At 33.1% G+C, this 23,938-nt stretch overlaps 1 protein-coding gene across 1 annotated transcript; it reads left to right on the forward strand.

Annotated features, from left to right (window-relative positions):
* Positions 1 to 19,636: 19,636 nt before the first annotated feature.
* Positions 19,637 to 23,165, forward strand: LOC120085442 (cyclin-B2-4). Its single transcript, XM_039041403.2, has 11 exons — positions 19,637 to 19,979; positions 20,178 to 20,241; positions 20,376 to 20,523; positions 20,702 to 20,761; positions 20,862 to 21,060; positions 21,171 to 21,296; positions 21,399 to 21,488; positions 21,979 to 22,200; positions 22,293 to 22,391; positions 22,471 to 22,649; positions 22,751 to 23,165. Exons 2-11 carry the CDS (start codon positions 20,187 to 20,189, stop codon positions 22,893 to 22,895), a joined length of 1,323 nt encoding a protein of 440 aa, XP_038897331.1. The 5' UTR covers positions 19,637 to 19,979; positions 20,178 to 20,186; the 3' UTR covers positions 22,896 to 23,165.
* Positions 23,166 to 23,938: the final 773 nt, after the last annotated feature.

Raw genomic sequence — 23,938 nt, forward strand, 5'->3', positions numbered from 1 at the left:
AGGATAGTAGGGAAGAGGGGTGGTCTACAACAAGATTCATAGGAGATTTGCAGTTGGATTCAAGCATAGAGAAAGTTTTTCAAAGGTATGTCATGAAACCCATTTATTTCTGCTGAAGCATGTTTTCATTTCTGCCAAAATTAATGAATTAGAGTGCTTATGGATCTTATTCACTTCCGCTGTGCATTGGTTTATTCCAACAGTTCCCAGCTCCCCAATCAGACGAATCCCCAAAATGGTAGGCTTGTTGAGTCAACGATCTGGCCACTCTCACCCATACAAATCAAAGGACCGTCTTCATAGGCTCACTTCACAGCTCACTCAAGATTCAGGTTATGTTATTTATGGTTATCCTGGTGAAATGTAAGTCTTTATTATGAATGGTGTTATATAATGAGACTAAACATTTCGTTGTCTGGTCTTATACAAACTCCTTTGTATATAAATCTCCACTCACATGTCTCCACATGAATGATCAGGATCAGATCATTTGTAGCACTTTACAACAATTATAACATCTACAAAACGAGCCATACTCGTAATGTCATCAAGATAAGGTATCCAGCCTTATCCATCTACTACAGACCATTTAGATTATCACTTAAACATGATCCACATGTATGTCTCTACATACATGTTTAAGCTACAAGATAACCTTGGATGTTAGTTTATTGGTTTGTGGTTAATGCAACTAATTTTGAAATAAAACATCGAATATTTTATTACATAAATAAAATTTGAACATTACAATTACAAACTATAGAACCCTACAAGATTTAGGGCATCAACCTCAACAATCTCCCACTTGACCTAAAGCTAGTGGGGTGTATAGTATAAAAGTCAAACTATAATACAAAGTACACAAAATATAAACTAAGGCATAATACGTGCCCAATATAAATCTCCCACTTGCCCTAGTCTAAACATGGTCGATCCCATAGGCCCATACTCTACAAATGACCCTCAAACACCTTAGCTATGAAGGCCTTGCAAATAGATCAACAATGTTGTGCTCTGAAGCTATCTGCATGACGATCATGACCTCTCGATGCACAATCTCTCGGATGAGATGATACTTCCACTCTATGTGTTTGTCGCACTTGTGACTTCTAGGCTCTCGGGAATTAGCCACAGCACCACTATTATCACAATAAAGTGTGATGGGTTTTGACATGTCTGCAACAATTTCCAGATCCGTCAAGAATTTCCTGAGCCAAACAGCTTCCTTAGTAGCTTCACAAGCCGCTACATACTCGGCCTCTATAGTAGAGTTAGCAATGCACCCTTGTTTGGTGCTTCTCCAGACTACTGCTCCTCCGTTGAGAGTGAACACTGATCCTGATGTGGATTTCTTAGAATCCTTATCAGTTTGAAAATCATAGTCCGTGTATCCAGTAAGGATTAGATCCTTAGAATCATACACGAGCATGTAGTCCCTCGTTCTCCGTAGATACTTGAGGATATTCTTAACAGCAGTCTAGTGATCAAATCCTAAATTAGACAGATATCTACTGATTATCCCCACCGCATAGCAGATGTCAGGCTTCGTACATACCATCGCATACATCAGGCTGCCAACAGTCGATGCATATGGGCTCCATCTCATCTCCTCAACCTCTAAAAGTGTCTTAGGAAACTATTCCTTGACAAGTATTTTATCGATGTACGATGCTTGAGACAGAGCTAGCATTTTGCTCTTTCGATCTCGAAAGATTTGGATTCTCATAATAAATTGAGCCTCTAAATTTTCATTTGGAAGTAGGTCGCTAGCTAGTTCTTAACTTCAATCAGTAGACCTATGTCATTCCCAATGAGTAGGATATCGTCTACATATAACACTAAGAAAGCTACTAAACTGTTGATGATCTTCTTGTATTCACAAGGCTCATCAACATTTTGATCAAAGTCATAAGATTTAATCGAAGTATCAAACCTTATGTTCCAAGATCGAAAAGCTTGCTCAGTCCATAAATGGACCGTTTAAGCTTGCAAACCCTTTGTTCTTGACCTTGGATTATGAATCCTTTGGGTTGCCCCATATAAATGGTCTCCTCAAGATTTTCATTCAGAAAGGCAGTCTTAACGTCCATTTGTCAAATCTCATATTCATAATATGAGGCAATGGACAAAAGGATCGAAATAGACTTAAGCATGGCAACAGGTGAGAAAGTCTCCTCACAGTCAATTCCCTCAACCTGGGTATAACCTTTTGCCACCAGTCTAGTCTTGAAGGTTTGCACCTTTCCATCAGCACCACGTTTTCTCTTGTAAATCCATTTGCAACCTTAGGTATTACCCCATCAGGTTGATTTACAAGATCCCATACTGAATATAAGTACATTGACTCTATTTCAAGATCCATAGCTTTGATCCATTCATCTTTGTCAACATCCTCCATTGCCTTCTTGTAAGATAATGGATCCTCAACATCTTCGTCAGCTACCATAGCTAGAATTTCAATTAAACCCATGTAACAGATAGGTGGGTTTGCAATCCTCCCACTGCATCGAGGTTCCCTCAACACTTGAGGTGGATTTGACCTACTAGATGATCCAACTTCAACAACTTGAGGTGTTGGGTTCTTCAACAACTCTTGTTGAAGGTTCAGTAGTTTCTTTGGAAAGTTCATTCAACGCAATTGTGCTCCCTTATGTGGTCTTCTTCTAGAAAAGTAGCGTTTGTCGATACAAACACTTTGTTTTCTTTTAGATCAAAGAAGTAACCACCTCTTGTTCCGTTGGGTAGCCTACTAATAGGCAATATTTTGAACGTGGTTTTAATTTCTTAAGATTAGCCTCAAGCATGTGTCTGGGCAGCTCTAGATTCTGAAATGGCGTAAACTAGCTTTACGACCATTCCATAATTTCAAAGGTGTTCTAGCAACACTCTTGGATGGAACTCAGTTCAGGATGTACACTGCAGTCTCTACTGCATAACCCCAAAACGAGTCAAGAAAGAAAGCGTAACTCATTATTGACCAAACCATGTTCAATAGGGTTCAATTTCTCCTTTCTGATACACCATTCTGCTGAGGTGTACCAGGTGCTAAGAGTTGGGATACTATTCCATGTTCTATCAAATAGTTTTAGAATGTCAGATCCATAAACTCTCCACCTCAATCAGATTGAAATGTCTTTATTGTTTTACTTACTGCATTTTCAACTTCAGCCTTGAATTCTTTGAATTTTTCAAAAGATTCAGACTTATGTTGCATTAAATAAACGTACCTATATCTTGAATAATCATCAGTAAAGGTGATGAAATATTCGTAACCTCCCCTAACTTTTACATTCATCGGACCACAGAGGTCTGAATGTACTAGCTCTAAAGGTTCTTTGGCCCTGTGACCTTTTCCAGTAAAGGGTCTCTTGGTCATTTTGCCTTCAAGGCATGACTCTCACAAGAATTTTTTTCTAACTCGCTTAGAAGTCCATTCTTCACCAACCTCTCAATTCTATTGAGATTGATGTGTCCTAACCTCAGGTGCCAAAGTTGGGCATTTTCTTTAGGAGAAATTTTAAGTTTTATATGTTGAGTTACTGCAGTTTTAAACATTTTAGTGTTATGGAGTGCCTTAGTTGCTAACGGTCTTAGCACATAAAGGTTGTTTTCCAGTTTCGCAGAACAAATATCAACACCATTTTTAGAAATAAACACTTTATCTACAATAAAGTTGATACGGTACGATTGTTCAAGAAAACACTTCACAGAAATTAAGTTCCTTTTTAAACCAGGAACTACATATACATTTTTTAACAAAATGAATTTATTCTGTAAAGTCAACTGGAGACCTCCCACTACCACAACCGAGACGATGTGCCCAGTTCAAACCCACATCGTCATCTCACCAGCATCTAGGTGCCGCGAGGAACTAATTCCCTAAAATGAAGAACAAACGTTGTTAGTGGCCCCAGAGTCTATAATCTAGGCAGAATCATCATTCTCCACTAAGCAGGTTTCCAATACAAGTAAATCATATTTACCTTGCTTGACCTTCTTCTTTTCTGCCAAGTATTTAGGGTAGTTCCTCTTCAAACGCCCATCTTGGTTGCAATGGAAATAGATTCCCTTTACATCCTTAATCGGTCTTCTGCCCCTTTGAGTAGCAACTACAGGGTTAGCTTTCCCCTTCCCACCCTTCTTTTTCTTCCCCTTTTTTGTGCTAGAAAAAGAAGGTACAGACTTAGTCCCAGAGGTCGAACCTCTGTGGAACTTCTTAGAAGATGAAGCAATATTTGTTTCATCCTTCAGTTCCTTGATTTTCATCAAGGATTGGAAGGTCTATAGCTCATTGAACAGGGTGGTTAGGTTTTAGTCAATCCTGTTCAAAACAACATTGTTATGGAAATGAAGGAAACTTTCAGGCAAAGATTCCAAAATGAAGCTAACTTGACTAGCTTTATCGATGTTAGACTCATTCATCTCTGCCACGTTGAAGTGGACCATCATGTTGAGAACATGTTCTCAAAAAGATGCTCCTTCTTGCATATGAGCATTGAAGATGTGTTTTAGAGTGTCATGCCTGAACTATGCAGATGGTTGTCCAAACATTCCCCTCAGGGACTCCACGATCTCACGGGTCGTGAGCATGGGCTCATGCTTCTTGGCCAAGCTTCAGAAAGACTAGCCAAGGTCTACACACGGGCCTTTTCGTTTGCCTGTGTCCAACACTCATATGCTTCTCGAACATTTCGAGCAACATTGGGAGCAGGAATGGCAGGACAGTCTCCATAAGGACAAAACGTAAGTCATCGATGATTAAATTTGTGTTGATTGTGTTTTTCCATGAAGTGTAGTTTTTGCATATTAGTTTGTTAGCGGCGAGAAGATTTAAAGTAGCGGTAGCCATTGAAATAAATTTGCTTAAACATACAAATTATTTATAATATTAGTCTACTTGCATTAAATCACTAAGACAACCAATCAGATTTTAGCAAAATAGTCTAGTGTATCCTAAGTTACATCTATTTTGCAATGATATTTCAGTGAGGCAGGACAAAAGTCACCATATGGTGATCAAGTGCCCCTTCACTAAAATGAGATATTCTCAACCATTAGACAGAAACAACACCTTGTCACTGTAACTAATAGTCACCATTTTTCGGTCCAGAATTTGTTAACTTGCTTAACAATTCTTGTAAGTGTGACCCCTCATTTTAGGTTCTAGAGTTCCGCCCCAATGAGCCAACCATAGGAAAAAATCGATTAGGACACGAACCTAAAGCAACCTTACCTATTTCTGGAGATTGAATTAAGTGTCATGCAAAAATGCCATCCTTTAGGGGGACACCCACGGTGCCACGAGGCCATGCATGAAACTTTACTTCAACCTAATGAGAGAGACCGAGGGATGTGTTATCACACGTGCTGGTCCCACTTACTATAAATACTCTCCCCATTCACCTTGATTAGATTTATACAAATGCCACCTGTAGGGGGACACACATCGTGACTCGAGGCCAAGTATAGACCTCAGGATGTGAATTTTAAGGAAAAATGTGAAGAAGATAAAATAAAGTATCATATGCCCATTTTCCTCCCCTGAGTATTTTACCTAGGGTTAATTAACTTAGGAAAAATTTGGCTACTAATTTTATCTAAGTGTTTGTTTAATTTGCCCAAAAACAACATTCGTATATGGATAGTTAAACAATTTTGATTAAAATCTATTACTCTTTAATAAACTTTAATCAAATTTGCATGCATGTAACAAATCTATCTAATTCACCTTTCCTGGTAAGTTCCTAAGTAGGGGTGTTACATTTCTGTCAACTTAAATACCTCAGCCTAGACAGAACTCACCTTAGACAAAAGATTCCTTGTAGATATATTTGTTACATTGTTAATCTTTTATTTAGATCAATTTAATCCTATTAAACCGATTGAAAAGATTAAACTAAGATTTCTAATCTCATTAGAAACATGATCTTAGGTCTATGTGCATCATATTTTAAAACAATTTTAAAAGATGGTTTTAACCTAAGATTTGCATGCAATTCTAAATTATTAATATTAATTTCTAAATTCATTTAATTATAACGATTATAAAAAATGAACCAAATTAAAACTAATCAATTGCATCAAATGACAAATTTAGTAAATTATAACAATTATAAATTACCTAAAGTAATGTCATGCTTCATGCAATTCCATTTTATTACTAACTCTATATAACAATTATATAATAATGTAATGAACTCATTAATAACAATCATCTATACATACTCAAAACTATGTATTATAACATTTATAATATAAATGATGCATGACAATGTTATTGATGCATGCAAACATATAGTATAACAATAATATTATATGATGCATGGACATGCTATATTAATTAAATCATGCATTTATATATATATATTATAATACTTATAATATAAATGATGCATGAAATTAAATGCATAACCTATGGTGGGATTTTTACTATATGACATACATTATGACATATAATAATAAAAATAAATCATACATCAAAATGCATAATGAAAAAAATTATTGAACCAGAATTGGACACCTATACAAAAAAAACTAATATAACACTTATATTAATTTAATTAACCAAAGTAACTATCTATTACAAGATAAAAACCATCTGGATCGAAACAAGTGAACCATGCCTTGAATCACTCGAACCGAACCGCCCACCAACGATCACGTAGCAAACATTGTAATAAAAGCTACACGATCTTGCTACACGATCTTGTAGCAAAAGCTTTCTTCCTCATCGTAGCATTGCTTTGAATTTCCTCTGAAACTCACCCAGAACAACACGAGCTACTCAAAACTTTAAATTACAGACTCGATCGGAAACAAATAAACCCAAAACAGGGGTCCTTACAGACCAATTTGTAAATGGATAAACTAACAGTGCTAATCCCGTAAATTATTCAATACTTTCAAACATCCACATTCTTAAACATTCATTACATGAAAAATTACAGAATTCTTAAATCCCACAAAAAAATATAAAAAAAATAATCTAAAATTTTTGGAAAAAATGGGCAAGAAGTGCCGCTCTGAAACCAATTGAAGGATCCCTATGAAGGGTGCGCAGCGGAAGCGGACAGTACCAATTCTTAAAAATTTACAGAACGCAATTTTACAGAGAAACATAATAAATCATGCATTTAATTAAATGAAACATACATCATGCTTGAGAAACTAAGAAGAGAAAAAGGGAATAGAAGACTTACCCTTGAATAACAAAATATTCATGATTCCTCTTCACTGTGAAAATCACAAACACCAAAGGAGACACTACTACAAAAGTAACCTCGGTATTCTCTAGATGAGAATCCAGAAGGAGTGAGCTCTGACTATTTTGGTGAGGGAGGGATTAAGAGAGGAGAAGAGATGAAGAGCCTTAGATCTCAGACCTCCCTGTGAGATTTTTCTATAACTTTCTTTTCTTCACCACATAGAGAAGAAGAAAGTGTGTAACTAACCCATATACACGATCTTGAGAGGAAGAAGTGAGAGTTTGTTACAACTCCCTCCCAAATAACATTAATTCAAAAATAATTAAATTAAATTAAATTAAATTATTTATTTAATAAATTATTTAATATATATTCACATGATAACTACTTTATCATATATATTAAACTATATGTTATATCAAATATAACATACCTTTCTCTCACCAATGACTTTTATTATAATCACATTTATATTAATTTTAATCATATGAATCCAATTCATATAATTAATATTTGAATCATATTCAAATATTTATTTCCTCTCATAAATACTTAATATTATAATGTATCAAATACATTATAGTAATTATATCATATATAATTAAATTAAATTAATTATATCACATATAATTAATTCCATCAATTAATTTGATCAATTCAAATTAATCCAAAAACTAATTTTCATTAACACCTATTGAGCTACCGAGGGGACCTCATAGACCTATAGCTTGAAGCTCCAACAGTACGTGAATAATTAATTAAACTCTTTAATTTAAATTATTCACTATTCGTTAGCTGACAGGCACTCCATTAAAGACCGTCAGTTGCACTTTTCGCACTACAAATATATTTCTGTGTCCATTGGATATAACCAATCAATGGTATGATGATCCTTCACAAATTGCTCATAAGTACAATTAGGCCAAAATTATCGTTTTGCCCCTATAGTTACATCTAACTCCTTAAGTACCATCGATCCCTCTAATGAACAATAAATCATAGTCCAATTATGATCGAACCCCTCTCGGACTAGGAGAGGGTGTGGCACCACATTGTTTAAGCCTTGAAATCAGCCCTTAAAGGAGCAATTTATCTATTTACCCCCACATTGGGGAATGAGTGAATTCCTTCTTGTGTAGCTATGTTCTCCTCCCCAATCAGACGAATCCCTAAAATGGTAGGCTTGTTGAGTCGGCGATCTGGCCACTCTCACTCATACAAATCAAAGGACTGCCTTCATAGGCAAGAGTTCATAACTCACTCAAGATTCAGGTCATGCTACCTATGGTCATTCTGGTGAATTGTAAGTCTCTATTATGAACAGCTTGTATAATGAGATTAAACATTTCGTAGTCCGGTTTTATACAAAGTCCTTTGTATAGAATATCCCCGCTCACATGTCTCCACATGAATGATCAGGATCAGATCATTTATAGCACTTTACAACAACTAGAACATCTACAAAACGGGTCATACTCGTAGTGTCACTAGGATAAGGTATCCAATACACACACACACATGACCCATCTTCATCTCTGTCATCATTTGATCATTCTTCGTCTATGCCTATCTATCGTTGTTCGATCGTCGTCGCGTGTCCATTGTCGTCTGAGTTATGCCGCTATCTACTGTCAAGCTTCGAGTCGCTCATTGTTCGTCGTCCAGTTGAGTTGTGCACTGTTCGATCTGAGTCCGTCGTGTGTGCACCATCGTCCGCTGTCAAGCTGAGTCAATCATCGTTCGTCACCCAAGTTCCGCTCTAAGTCTGTCATTCATCATCCAGCGTGGTCGTTGGTGATCTGCTCGTCGATATGATCATCGTGGGCTGCTGTGAAGGTGGAGAGAACGAGGGAGAGACTAAGAGAATGAGGGAGGGAGAGAGAATGAGGGGTATGAAAAAAATGATTAAAATAAAAGAATGCACGTGAAGCAAGAAAACTTTTGAGTTTCTTTTTTGGAAATATGTATAATTGATTATAGGTTAAGGACAAAAAGGTAATTAGACCTTAATTTTTGTGTAATTAAGGAGCCATTTGGACATTTAAAAAAAAAAAAAAAAAAACTAGAAAAGCTGGCAAAAGTGAAATATAAGGTCTTTATTAGGGCCTTGTATGTTGTTATCCCTAATAATTATTTATTTTTTAGGCTTCTTGGTAAACTATTTCGTATTTGATTTTTTATTTTTAAAAAATAAGTCTATTTTCACTCATTTTCTTACCATGATTTGTATCAACTTAAGTAGAAGAGTTGAATTGTTAGCAAAATTCCAAAAAGTAAAACAAAAATTTTAAACTACTTTTTTCTAGTTTTCTAAAATTGACTTGGTTTAATATGGATAAAAAATTGATATCAAAACAAAAATTTAGAAGGGGAAGAGGTGTTTTATAGGCTTAATTTTCAAAAACTAAAAACAAGAAATCAAATGGCTACCAAATGGAGTCTTAAAAATTGCATTTAAATTTTTTTTATTGTTTCTTTAATGATTAGGAAAAAAAATAAACAGGCGTTAAACTCATAACTAAATAAAAATAATAATAATAATAAACTTTTTAACAATTTTTTCCTTAATTTTCAAAACTTGACATTAATTTTAAAAACATAGTTAAAAAAATAGATAAAAAAAAGTCATAGATAAAAGTAGTGTTTATAAATTTTTAAATATTAAAAACCAAAAATCAAATTATTATAAAACAGAGGTTAAATATTTGTCAAGTCCGACCATGATTGTATTTTTTGTCAAAAATTTCTTATTCACTTAGAAAGCTAGTCAAATAGAGTATAATAAGCTTCATACCTATAATATATTCCCCAACACAAATTTTCAAATGTTGTAAATTTTGAGAAGCACAATGGCAACATGGATGCCAATAAAATAAAATATAAATATATGAAATAAATAAATAACACAAGTAAATAAAATAACAAATTATGGATTTCTCCACTTTCTACAAAATTTTTGAAATTTACCCCATGTGTGTGTCTTTCAAAATCCACCAAATGCCACTATTTATAGGTAATTTGGCAAATATGAGGTGGATTATATGGACACTAAGAATGAGTATTTACAAGACACATGGACAACACTTTGGAAAATGAGGGCATGACACATGATTAATTGACAGTAAGCATAAGCATCTAATGGGAATCTATTTTCTATAATATTTATAATACTCCCCCTTAGATGCTCATTATATATATGGAATATGTCTCATTAAAACCTTACTAGGAAAAAAAACGTATTGGGAAAAAAATCCTAGTGAAGGAAAAAGAGTACATATTTTATATAATCTAATACTCTTAAAATTTATACAATACATTTACTCCCCCTCATGGAAACATCACTTGAGATCTCCGAGTTAACGCATTCCAATATTATATACCAAATTTTCAAAGGTTGTTGTAGGTAATGACTTTGTAAATAAGTTCGTTAGGTTATCCTTTGAACAAATTTGTTGTATAGTAATGTTTTCTTCAAGATCATGAGTGTAGAAAAACTTTAGTAGAATATGCTTTGTTCTATCCCCTTTAGTATATCCTCATTTGATTTGGGATATGCATGTTGTGTTGTCTTCGTATAATATTTTTAGAAGATTTTTACTATAAGATAAATCACATGTTCCACAAGTGTGCTGAGTCATTGATCTTAGCCATACACATTCTCAACTAGCCTCGTGAATTGCAAGAATTTAAGCATGATTTGAGGAAGTAGTTGATATGGTCTATTTGACGGATCGTCATGATATAGCAGTTCTTCCACATGTGAATAGATAACATGTTTAAGATTTAGCCTTATGTGGATTAGATAAATATCCAGAATTTGCATAACCAACCAGATCAAAATTTAATTTATTTGAATAAAACAAACTCATATTAATCGTTCCTCGAAGATAATAGAGTATATGCTTAATTCCATTCCAATATCTTTTAGTTGGAGAAGAACTATATCTTGCTAATAAATTTACTGAAAATGCAATATTTGATCTTGTATTATTAGTAAGATACATAAGTGTACCAATTGCACTAAGATATGGTACTTCAGCACTAAGTTCTTCATTATCATCTCGAGGTCAAAATATATCTTTCCTCACATCTAATGAATGAACTTCTATGGAATGTTTAATAGATATGCTTTGTCCATATAAAATCTTTTCAAAATTTTTCCGGTATAAGTTACTGATGAACAGATGAACAAATATTCCATCGACTAAATGCTCAATTTACAAGCTAAGGCAAAATTTTGTTCTTTTGAGATTTTCATCTCAAATTATTTCTTAAGATGTTTTATTTCCTTTTAAAGCTCTTCAGGAGTTCCAATTATATTTAATTCATCAACATATACAGTTATAATAGCAAATCCTAACTGTGATTTCTTTATAAAAACAATGGACATATTGGATTGTTTTGATATCTTTCTTTCAACAAATATCCAATCAGGTGATTGTACCACATTCGTCCTGATTATTTTAATTCATACAATGATCTCTGCAACTTTATTAAATACAATTATCGGAAATTTGATTTATATGTTTCAGGTACCTTAAATTCTTCCGGGATTCCCATGTAAATATCATTATCAAGAGATTCATATAAATATGTTGTGACTACATCCATAAGATGCATATCCAGACTTTCATAAGCAGTCAAGCCAATTAAATATCTTAATATAATTACATCCACCACAGGAAAATACATCTCCTTAAAATCAATATCCTTTGTGAAAAACCTTGTGCAATTAGTCTTGCTTTATATTTTGTGAGCTTATTATTCTCATTTCTTTTCCTCACAAATATCCATTTGTATCCCATAGGTTTAACACCTTTTGGTGTTCGGACTACTGGTCCAAAAACCTAACGTTTGAAAGTGAGTTTAATTCTACCTTGATTGCTTCTTTCCACTTAAGCCAATCTTTTCTGTGTCGACATTCTTCAACAAATTTTGGTTCATAATCCTCATTTTCAGATATAATATCAAGAGCAACATTATATGCAAAAATATTGTCAATAATTACATTAGTTTGATTCCATCTTTTTTCTATCATGGCATAGTTTATTGAAATCTCATTATTATCTTTAGGTATTTCACCTTCCTCACTAGTCATGTCAAGGATTTTTTTCATGGGTATTTACATCATCAACCAAGTCTTTTTCACTATTATTTCTTTTTCGTTTTCAAGGATTTTTATCTTTGGAGCCCACTGGTCTACCACACTTCTGGCGTGTTCCAGATTTATTAATGATAACTTACTATATTGGGATATCAATTTTTTATGGAACATTTGCAACTGGTATATGTGATTTCATTACTTTCTTTACACTATAAATGGATCTGGTAACTGATTTTTTATATTTTGCAAATGAATTATCTTCTGAACTTCAAGTTCACATTGATCTATATAGGGATCCAAATGAGACAATAACATCCCATGTAATTTCTTTTTCCAACTTCTTAATTCCTCCCCTAATGTTGGAAAACTTGTCTTATTAAAATGACAATCAACAGATCGTGCAGTAAATACATCACCCATCAGGGGTTCAAGATATATTGATAATTGGTGGAGAATCATATCCAATATATATTCCTAACCTCCTTTAAGGACCCATCTTAGTATGTTGTGGTGGAGCAATTGAACATATATTGCACATCCAAAAATTCTCATATGAGAAATATATGGCTCATGACCATAAGTTAATTGTAATGGCGAGTACTTATGATAAGCTACCATCCTAATGCATACAAGTGACATTGCATGCAAAATATACAGATGCAGGAAGCTTAGTTCTCATAATCAATGATATAACAATTAACTGCATATGTTTTATGAATGGTTCTGCTAAACCATTTTATGTATGAACATGAGCTATAAGATATTCAACGCTTATCCCAATTGACATACAATAATTATCAAAAGCTTGGGATGTAAATTCATCAGCATTATCAAGACAAATGGTCTTAATTGTATAATCATGAAATTGTGTTCTTAGCTTAATTATTTGAGCAAGTAATCTTGAAAATGCAAGATTTCGACTTGATAATAAGCACACGAGTGACCATCTGTTGGATGTTATCTATTAATTCCATAAAATATCTAAATAGTCCACTTGGTGAGTTAATAGGTCCACAGATATCACCATGAATTCGTTCTAAAAATATAGGTGATTCAGTCCCCACTATAACTAGTGATGGTCTAATTACCAATTTTCCTTGAGAGCAAGCATCACATGATAATTCATTAGATTGAAGAATCTTCTAGCTTTTCAATGGATGTCCATTTGAATTCTCAATAATTCTCCTCATCATTATAGATCTTGGATGACCCAATCGTTCATGCCAAATGCCCAGTCATTCCGCATTGGAAGTATTTATTTTCAACACTTTTTGAACTCTTATCTTGTGGAGTTTTTTTTTTTTTTTTTTTGTGATCATCATTCTGTGTGGTTCTTTTGAAAATTGAATGATTAGAATGGTCATCACGTAATAATAATTATTTCTTCCTCTGCCACAATCACGACCTTGGCCACGATTATTATTAAAATTCACAACATTCACTCCAAGGAATGGTGTCAATCTGGTTGGTCAAAATTCATGATTTTTCATCAATAACTCGTTATTTTGTTCGACCACAAGAGGACATGAAATTAACTCATAATACTGTTTAAAATCCTTTTCTTGGTATTGTTGTTTTAAGAGCGTATTTGAGACATGAAATGTAAAAAATGTCTTTTCTAACATATCAGCATTAGTAATTTTCTCTCCACATAACAACAATTTCAAACTGATTTTAAATAATGTGGAGTTGTAATCACTTACTGATTTGAAATCTTAGCATCAAGTGCATCCACTCATAAAGCTTTAGGAAGAATAACTATTTTTTTTATGATCATACCTCTCTTTCAAAAAATTTCACAAGATACGGGGATCTTTTATTGTAAGATACTCTATTATCATCCCTCGTGGAGATGATAACGAAGAAAAATCATAGCTTTTGCTTTGTCTTGATTGAATGTTGTATTTCCTTCTTTAATAGTCTCTTCAAAATTCATAGCATCCAAGTGGATTTCGACATAAGCACCCATGACAAATAATTATTTTCGTTAATATCAAGGACAGTAAATTCTAATTTTTTGAGATTTGTCATGGCAACACAATCATAAAATATTGTATTTAGGTTAGAAATTTAATAAAGATTAAATATGCAAAATAACATTAAATTTATTAATTATAACAAAGAGGAAAAAACTAACATACCTTTAGAACCTACCTTTAGTTGGAAAAACGACATGCGGATAACTTGTTATGAAATTGAGGAGCACAACGGCAACACGGATACCAATAAAATATAATATTAAAATAAATAAATATAATATAAATATATTAAACACACAAGTAAATAAAATAACAAATTATGAATTTCTCCACATTCTCCAAACTTTTTGAAATTTGTCCAATGTGTGTCTTTCAAAACCCACAAAATGTCCTTGTTTATATGTAATTTGGCAAGTAGGAAGTGGATTATATATGAATATTTACAAGACACATGGATAACAAATTTGAAATTTTGGGACATGACACATGATCGATGGACACCAAACATGAGCATCTAATGAGCATCTAATGAGCATCTATTTTCTATAATATTTATAATATCAAAACATTTTGTAAAGACCAAACTATCAAACAATTCACAATAAATTATTGTTATTGCGATAGTTTTACGTTCTTTTACTCTTTTACTCTCTAGCTTTATCATAAGATTTCGTACTACTAAAAGTAATTGTCTTTACCTTATATTCCATGATTTTTTGTTTTATCTAACCAATATAAAATTGTAGTCACACAAACACTTGCTCATATGAGAAAAAGACAAACTGGAAATTATAAACCGATAAGAAAAGTTAAATCTTCTCAAACTCCAAACCATATTGTTTATTTCCACTTTATAATTTAAAATCTTATTATTTAAACAAACGAATTTGAAGGATACATCGAAATTAATCAAGAAATATTGGTCCCCATTCCAAAAATTTAATAATCTAAAGCACTAATTAATTTAATTATATAAAGTTTTATTCAGGGGCACTGCAAAAACAGCCCATAATGTCGGCAAATTTGCCCAGATTATTGAAGAACAAAGTCATTAGAAAACATCAAAACAACCAATTTACAGTCTCCAATACATTAAATATGCAATCTCTACCGTCCGATTCATCACATTACAATCCTACGGTTACGTTTCCTTTGACTTCTGACAAATAAGGTTGACTGTAGATTTAAAGCACTCAATCACAAGAACTGTTTGATTACAACACGCAATGGTGAATTCCTACGTGGCAGTCAGAAGTCAAACCACGCATGATATAACGCAATCAAAACATGCCACGTGTCAATCATCAATCGAAGCACTATCAGTTTTGGAGCGGGCATATCACTGGTGACTGGATAATAATAAATAAATAACACGCCCAATAATGAATTAAAGGAATATTTTAGTCCGTTATGTTTTTTATTTTTATTTTTATTTTAGTATGTATGTGAATCTAGCGTATTTGAAAGGTAACGCCCATTGATGTTTAACCACCCATATAAGTTTGAAATATCCTTCGACTAAAAAATATGTCATATAATTTTAGAACATTACTTAAAACCCTTGAAAGAAATAACTGCTTTTTTTTTAGTAAAAAAAAAAAAAAAAAATTAGTCACGAATTTTGGATCTAGTTTCTATTTGATTCATAAACTTCAAAATATTACATTTTTAGTTTTTAAATTTTAAATTTATTTCAATTTAGTACCGAGTTTCAAAAAATGTAAATGTTTCAATTTGATATATAGGTTTCAAAGTTTACACTTATAACCTTGATTTTTTTTAACTAAATATTTACTTTCAATCTTTTGTATTAATGTTCTTTAATTTTTTTTAAATAAAAGAATTATAATTAATTAAGTTTCATTATTTTCTTATCATTATTAAATATAATTTTAAAATTTTACTTTTGCAGTTATTTCAAAAGAAACCAATATGATTATAAGTTTAGTAAATGAATTTTCAACCACTACGTTTCTCATAATTTTCAAAATTTAACTGGTAGGTTCTTAATCTATAATTTTAAATTTATTATATCTTTAGAATTCTATCTAATGAATCACTAAATCTATTAATTTTGTGTTTAATAGAATTTTTATATATAACAAAAATTATATTATATTTTTGCTTCGGCTTGATAACTATTATTTTTTTTAATTTTATTTTTTTATTATTTTTTTCATTTGTGCTTGTTTACTAACTCGAATGACTTTAATTATTTTCATAATTCTTAAGCAAAACATTTGAAGGTTTAGCCAAATAAATAAATTGTGGAAACAGATGTTTGGCTGAATAATTATTGTATATTAACTTGAGAATTACATAGGAATTTTATAGAAAGGAAGATAATCGAATTTTCTAATTATAACCTAAATATATGCATAACACATAAATAGGCCTAAATATCTCAACACTCTCCCTCAAACTCAAGGTGATAGAAACAACTTGAGTTTGTAAGCGGATAAACTGAAACAATTGGACGACAGAAACTGAATAAGTAATTCTGAATTAAAACACGATAGATCCGGGTGGGAAACAGAAAACCCATGAAGAACTAGAACACAAAAAACTTCCAGGCTAGAAACAAGAACTCACGAACTTCTAAGTTGGAAATAGAGACATTCACAAAGATCTAAAACAAAACCCATTAACAAAGACAAACCAAAACTAGTCTTGACTAAACCAAACTAAAACTAGGCTTGTCAGAAGCAAAGTATCAAGTGGGTTTGGGTTCTGTTTTGTGGAAGATCTAGGCGAGCATCAAGTAAGGGGAGCATCGAGTGGGTGAGCATCAAGTAGGTGAGCATCGAGTAGGGGATCGAGGATTGAGTTTTAGATCGGATCGAGTTCTTCACAGTGGGTATCGAGGATCGAGTTCTAGACCGGATCAAGTTATGGACCGAATCGAGTTCTTTATAGTGTTGATCATCAAGTGGGTCTTATTTTGCAGCATCAAGTGGGTGAGATCTAAGATGCGGAAGAGAGGTTGGGCAACGACAGATTTGGGTAAATGTGAAGCGAATCGAAGATGGATTAGTGCGTAGATCTACCTCCGTCGATCGCTGTCGATAGAGGCAGAGATCGAACAACAAAATGGAAAACTTTAGAGATTGGGCTCTGATACCAATTAGCTACCATCAACATTATTTCAAAACTCACATTTGTTACAATATTTATTATTTGTTACATTATTTACTATTTCATATTTATCATTTTTTTATTATTTGTTACGGTGTTTACTATTTCCTTCTCAAACTAAAATAGTTTACACCCTAAACACATACTATTATAACCCAAACCCAGATAATCTACCCCCAAACACAAATTATTATAACATAAGTATAATATCTTATGATTATAATAACTAACTTTTTGCCTCAAACGTCCCCTTAGTGCTTATAAGTTTATTAAAAAAAAAACATTTATCATATGAGCTCTAAACTTTAAACTTTTTATTGAGTGGGTCTACAAATTTTTAAAATTATAAAATAATTCGACAATCTACTGAAAACAAAATCAAACATTAAAAGAAAGATCAATTAAACCCAAAATTTAACTTATAAGCACTTTAATAAAATTTTAAGTCCTATTAAACATAAGATTGGAAAATCATATACTCAATATGTTTTTATTTAACACAAATTCAAAAGTTTCTAAGCTTGTAATTTTTTCAGTACAACGAGAGGCAGGTAATTCAAATCACAAATCTTTTGGTCATTTAACACATACTTTATGTCAGTTCAATCAAGTTCACTTGTAATTTATTGTCATTATTCGTTTATCACTTGATCTAAATAGATTAAAGTGACTTTTAGCATATTAGAAGTCGAACTGCTACCTTTCTTACTCCCTCTGGGAATCAATTTTCTATTTCATTTGTATAGTTATGAAAATTTCTATTACTATCTTCATTTATTTCTTATCATATCGACATACTTAGAAATATATTGATGAAGACAATTTTTTAGGGTAAATAATAGAAGTGTTTTGGTACTAAAAATTTATACAATCGTCTTTGCCTTGCAAGCTTCAACGTGACAACAAAGAAGAATTGCATTACATATGTAAATATAGGCTTAATTCACCAAAATATTCTCCCTAGAAATAAAAATATATGGAAATGATTATTGGAGATATATATGCCGGTGGTAGATCCAACACTTTCCTAAATGAAAAATAGACAAAAAGAAACAAAGTGATTGTGATGCATTATTTAAAATATCGAAAAGTTATACGCAAATAATTTAATCAGCCACATTAAAAAAAAAAAAAAATCAACTACAGAAATAAATATTTTTAAAAAACACTACATAAATAAATCAATTAATGAAAACATTTTAAAATAATCGTAATTGTTGAAGCTAATCCAATCCAACTAATTTTTAAAATGACGTTATTGTCTATTTTGAGTTTAAATTATAAATTATGGTGGTCTTAAAATTACATGTTCTGTTTAATCTTCTTTTAAATTTATTCTCTCATAAATTTTGGAAAATATCGGTTATACAGTGAACTATTTTTTTTCTGTCAAACATCAAATTTAAAATAGGTTAAAAGTACCATTTTGATTTATATAATTTTGAGTTTATTCAATTTTAGTCTCCGTACATTCAATCGGTCTTAAATTATGATGTAAAATACTACAATATATGAATATACTTCTAAAATTCATCACAAAAATGCTAATAAATAGTAAAAAAGATTTTGAAACTAGATATTCAAAATTGAATAAATTTCAAAATACAGAATCAAAATGATATATTAACCTTTAAAATAAATAAGTAATACTTTAAATACACGAGTTGGCGCTCAATATTATAATTCAATTAAATAGCATTATTTGAATCTGAACTTTAAAGAAGTAAAAATGCTTTGACCTATCGGTTAGATTTGTATCAATAATCAAAACTGTTAACACTATTCATAAAACTTTCAAAATATTTTCAGGCTTTTTTTATTTTGACAAAAGTAATCCAATGATATTTGAAAAAATACCCCCAAAAAGGTTTTTTTTTTTTTTTTTCCCTTAAGAATTAAGATAATTATTTAAAAAAAAATGAAACAATTGAATGAAGGTTAAATTAGGTGAGGTGAAATTATTATTGGGATGAGAAAAGATGAACGTTAAGTGAAGTGAGTTGAATTCTAGGGAGTGAAAAGACAATTTTAGCCTTTAAAATGGATTGTTGGAAGTGAACGGGAAGAAATTTTGAAAGCACATGGAGAGGTAACCGTTGAGGGAGCGCAGAGAAACACGCGACTTTTCATCAAAGAGATCGGACGGCTATGATTCACTAGCCGTTAGATTTAAATTTTTTCGTAGCAGGACCATGTGCGGACATATATCCGCTGTTTACGTCTCAATTTCGCTTATGCAGTTTGGAATTTGGGTTTCTGTTCCCTCTTTCTTAATTTTCCCATCTTTTCTTTTTACCTTCTTTTGTTCTATACTACGACCAGAGAGAGAGAGAAGAGAGCGTGACCGACCCACTTCGAGACTGTAAGAAGAGTGGGGCGGAGAGAAGCGGCGGCGTACGGCAGAGAGAGATCGCTCCGGCTACTGATGGAAGTTTTTCGTAGTTGTCTCTCTCTCGCTTGTTTGAAAGTGGAAGCACCGGCTAGCACTCATTAGCAACTGCAACCTTTTTGATCAAAAGTCTTAAAGGAAATTTCGGGAGTTCTTGATTTTAGAAGGTTGGTTTTTGCGGTTCACGATCTGGGTATTGCGCTTCTTGATGGATTCTTCTCTTCATTCTTTTGAAGTTTGAATTTTTTTCCCTCCATAGCTTGAATGAATAGTTCGTATTCTTTGACTGTAATGTTCGATCTTCTTTGACTGGCTGTGGCTTTGGCGATTTGATTCTGAAATCTTGTGGGAGTTACGATCTGTAGGTGAAGGAAATGGCTGGATCGGATGAGAACAACCCCGGAGTGATGGGACGGGCAAATCTCCATGGTAATTGAATTAGAAATTAACATTTTTTTTGGGCGTTTCTTCAGGATGGCATTTCCATTTGATTTAAAATTATAGTTTTTCCTCAAGGCCTGTGTTGGAAATGAATTTTTGTGTCTCTTGGATGAATTTTAAAGGGAGTTTACGAATTGTTGGTGGTGGCGGTGGCAAATTTGTGGTGGGGATGGGTCAAAACCGCAGAGCTTTGAGCAGCATTAATGGAAACGTTGCAGCAGCTCCTCCAGCCCCTCATCCCTGTGCAGTCCTCAAAAGAGGCTTAACAGAGTAATTCTTTGATCTTTTAATCTGTTTAGTTCCTAAGATAATTCAGGACAATGAAAATTCCCTTGGATCTTTTGCCTCTTTCTTGTTTTAATCGAGGACACGAGCGCCTATCTTTTGTTTCTTTCTGTGTTTCAACTCTAGATCTTACATTTGAGTTCTTTCATCCTTAATTTCTCAGAACTGAAGCTGTCCTCGACAATAAAGATCCACGGGTTCCAATTCATCGACCAATCACTCGGTTAGCAAACCAGCCTCCTAAAGCCTTAGTGTATTGAAAATAATTGACAGCAATTTCTCTCACAGCTTCTTGATCAATTTCTTTTTCTTTATTTTTTCAGGAAGTTTGCAGCTCAGCTGGCCAATAAGCAGCAGCCACCTCTGCCTGAGGTTGATAAAAAGCCACTGCAATCTGCTTCAACTCGAAAAGAGTCTTCATACCATCATCCCATCATAGAGGAAGATGATTCCATGGGTGAATCGGCTGTTCCAATGTTTGTTCAACACACAGAAGCAATGTTGGACGAAATTGACAGAATGGTAACGATTGAGACCCTTCTTTCTCTCTCTCGCTCTCTCTCTCTATATCACAATCGTACTCGTTCTTTCCTTGAACTGCTGCCATTGATATGAAATTTCATGATCAACAGGAGGAGGTGGAAATGGAAGATATAGAAGAAGAACCAGAAGTTGATATAGACAGCCGTGATAAAAATGATCAACTAGCTGTTGTGGAGTACATTGATGACTTGTATGCTTATTACAGGAAATCAGAGGTAAAGAATCTTCCAGACAAGACACATCATGTCTGAAACATAAACCTCGTGATCCTGTTCTTTCAGGCTCTTTGTTTCTTATTAAAATGTCCCTCCTCGCAGGTTTCTGGCTGTGTCCCACCAAACTACATGGCTCAGCAAGCAGATATTAACGAGAGGATGAGAGGGATTCTCATTGACTGGCTAATTGAGGTTAGTTTAGTAGTCACTATAGTCCAAGAATTGAGAATGTAACCTAAGTCTCACATTGGACTTCGGCTAGATAATGGTATGTAAGTATGGGAATGTAACCTAAGTCTCACATTGGCTAGATAATGGTATGTAAGTATGGGACAACATCTCTATTGGTAAGAGACATTTTGGTTGAAACAAAAGAAGGTAGCGTAAATGGACAATCTTAGTATAATTGTGGAGATATGTGGAGATTTTGTTGTCCCCAACATAGGAAAATAGTAACATAGGATTTGTGGTGATTTATATAAGAACAAAGCCTATGTGCATTCTTTCTTCTATACTGTCCTTTGCTCTCTAGTTAATATTGATGGATAATTTGAGGCTCGTGCTGGTTCAACTGAAACACTTCCACAAGTGAGAATGTGTTCTAATGTGAACACGAGCTTCATTTTAGCCAAACCAACATTACAGAGGAACTAACAAAACAGAACATCTGATTGGTTCAAAGGTACACTACAAGTTTGAGCTGATGGAGGAGACATTGTACCTAACGGTCAACCTGATTGATAGATTCTTAGCGGTTCAGTCAGTGGTGAGGAAGAAGCTCCAGCTTGTTGGAGTTACAGCCATGCTTATTGCCTGCAAGTATGAAGAGGTTTCTGTTCCTGTTGTGGATGATCTTATTCTCATATCTGACAAAGCCTACACCAGAAAAGAAGTTCTGGACATGGTTGATTTTCTTTCTTCTTTTGCTATAGCCTATCAATGTCTTGCAAAATTCTGAATACAAGAATGATTATTTAGATTGGTTTTTGGCTGCAGGAGAAGTTGATGATAAATACCTTACAGTTCAATCTGTCTGTTCCAACACCCTATGTCTTCATGAGGAGGTTTCTCAAAGCTGCTCAATCTGATAGAGAGGTAAGAAAAGACAGAATGAAGCAACATAAATACGCAACAAAGGAGGTTACATTTTGACTTTTTTTTCCCCTTTTACTAGCTGGACTTGCTCTCCTTCTTCATGGTGGAGCTGTGTCTAGTGGAATACGAAATGCTGAAGTATAGACCTTCATTAATGGCTGCTGCTGCAGTCTTCACTGCTCAATGCATGGTGAATGGCTTCAAAGAATGGAGCAAAACCAGTGAGTGGCACACTGGCTATTCACAAGAACAACTTCTGTAAGTAGAGAAAGATGGATAATTTTTTTTCCCTCTTAATAAAAATTTCTCTGTTTTTGATGTTGTTTCATATATAATGGAAAATGGGGTTTGTTTTTTAGGGAATGTTCAAAGTTGATGGTGGGGTTCCATCAGAAAGCAGGGACAGGGAAATTGACAGGAGTTCATAGGAAGTATTCCACATCCAAGTTTGGATATGCTGCTAGAAGTGAGCCAGCAAGCTTTCTGTTGGAAGAAAGGCTATGAGATAGAGCAAGTATTTGTTTCTGTGCATATAAAAGTTTAAAAAAAAAGTCTTTTTTTTTTTTCAAGTGTGTCAAGAATAATTGAGTTATAATTGGCTGCTAACCTTGCTGCGCAATGCTTTTTGGGTCGGGGGGAAATGGGATGTTGTTGTAGAAAGAGCAACACAAGTTGCCCCTGCCTTTTTTTTTTCTTCTGAATGAGATTTCTAATTTGGACAAAAAAAAATCCATTTTTCTAAAAGTTATATACTTATGTTTTTCATCATGTGTACTTGAATGCATCATCTATGTATTTTTTTTTCTAAGTATAATGTGATTTGAACTTTAGACTTTTGACTTTAAGAAAACGTAGGTAATACACATGTCAATTACTGCTAAATAATATACTTTACTTTGACTAAAAGCAAATGCACAAGAAAATTTGTTGCTTTTTGTTATTACATGACGTGTGATCGTGAGTACACAATCAATTACTGCTAAACATGTCAGTTACTGCTAAAACAACGCTTTGCTTTAAAAGCAGATGTGTGAGGAAATTTGTTACATGTCGTGTGATTGTGATTAGTACAGTAAAAAATTCTTGATGGGAGAAGAAACCATTTGATTTCTACTCAGGATAGAAATAAGGAGAAAAAAACTGTTCAACAAAGTATGACCAACAAAAAAATCTTTGTAAAAACTTTCCTATAAACTCACTATCAACTCAGTAATCTTAGTTTAAATTTAAGTTTAAGTTTTACTCTAGTCTAAGTTTCATCGATAATCAATTAACCTTGCAAAAATTCACCAGTTTCAACAAGTATTTAGCATAACCTTTTACTCTAAAATATTAGTTAAATTTGTTAGTATCAAGTGATGTGTGGGAATTCTTTTCAGCATAAGTTGAAGCACTTAAGCTAAATCAATATTATATATATAAATTTAAGATTTATGTTGTAAAAGTTTTAAGGTTCTATGTAAATTGCATCACTTATTAAGTTCGAGGTGCATCTTGATTTTTTTTTCTTTTTCAAAAAGATATGAAGTGCATCTTGTAATGAAATT

The sequence above is a fragment of the Benincasa hispida genome, chromosome 9, assembly GCF_027475165.1.
Source record: "Benincasa hispida cultivar pf3 chromosome 9, pf3_genome.v1.1, whole genome shotgun sequence".
Classification (NCBI taxonomy): domain Eukaryota; kingdom Viridiplantae; phylum Streptophyta; class Magnoliopsida; order Cucurbitales; family Cucurbitaceae; genus Benincasa; species Benincasa hispida.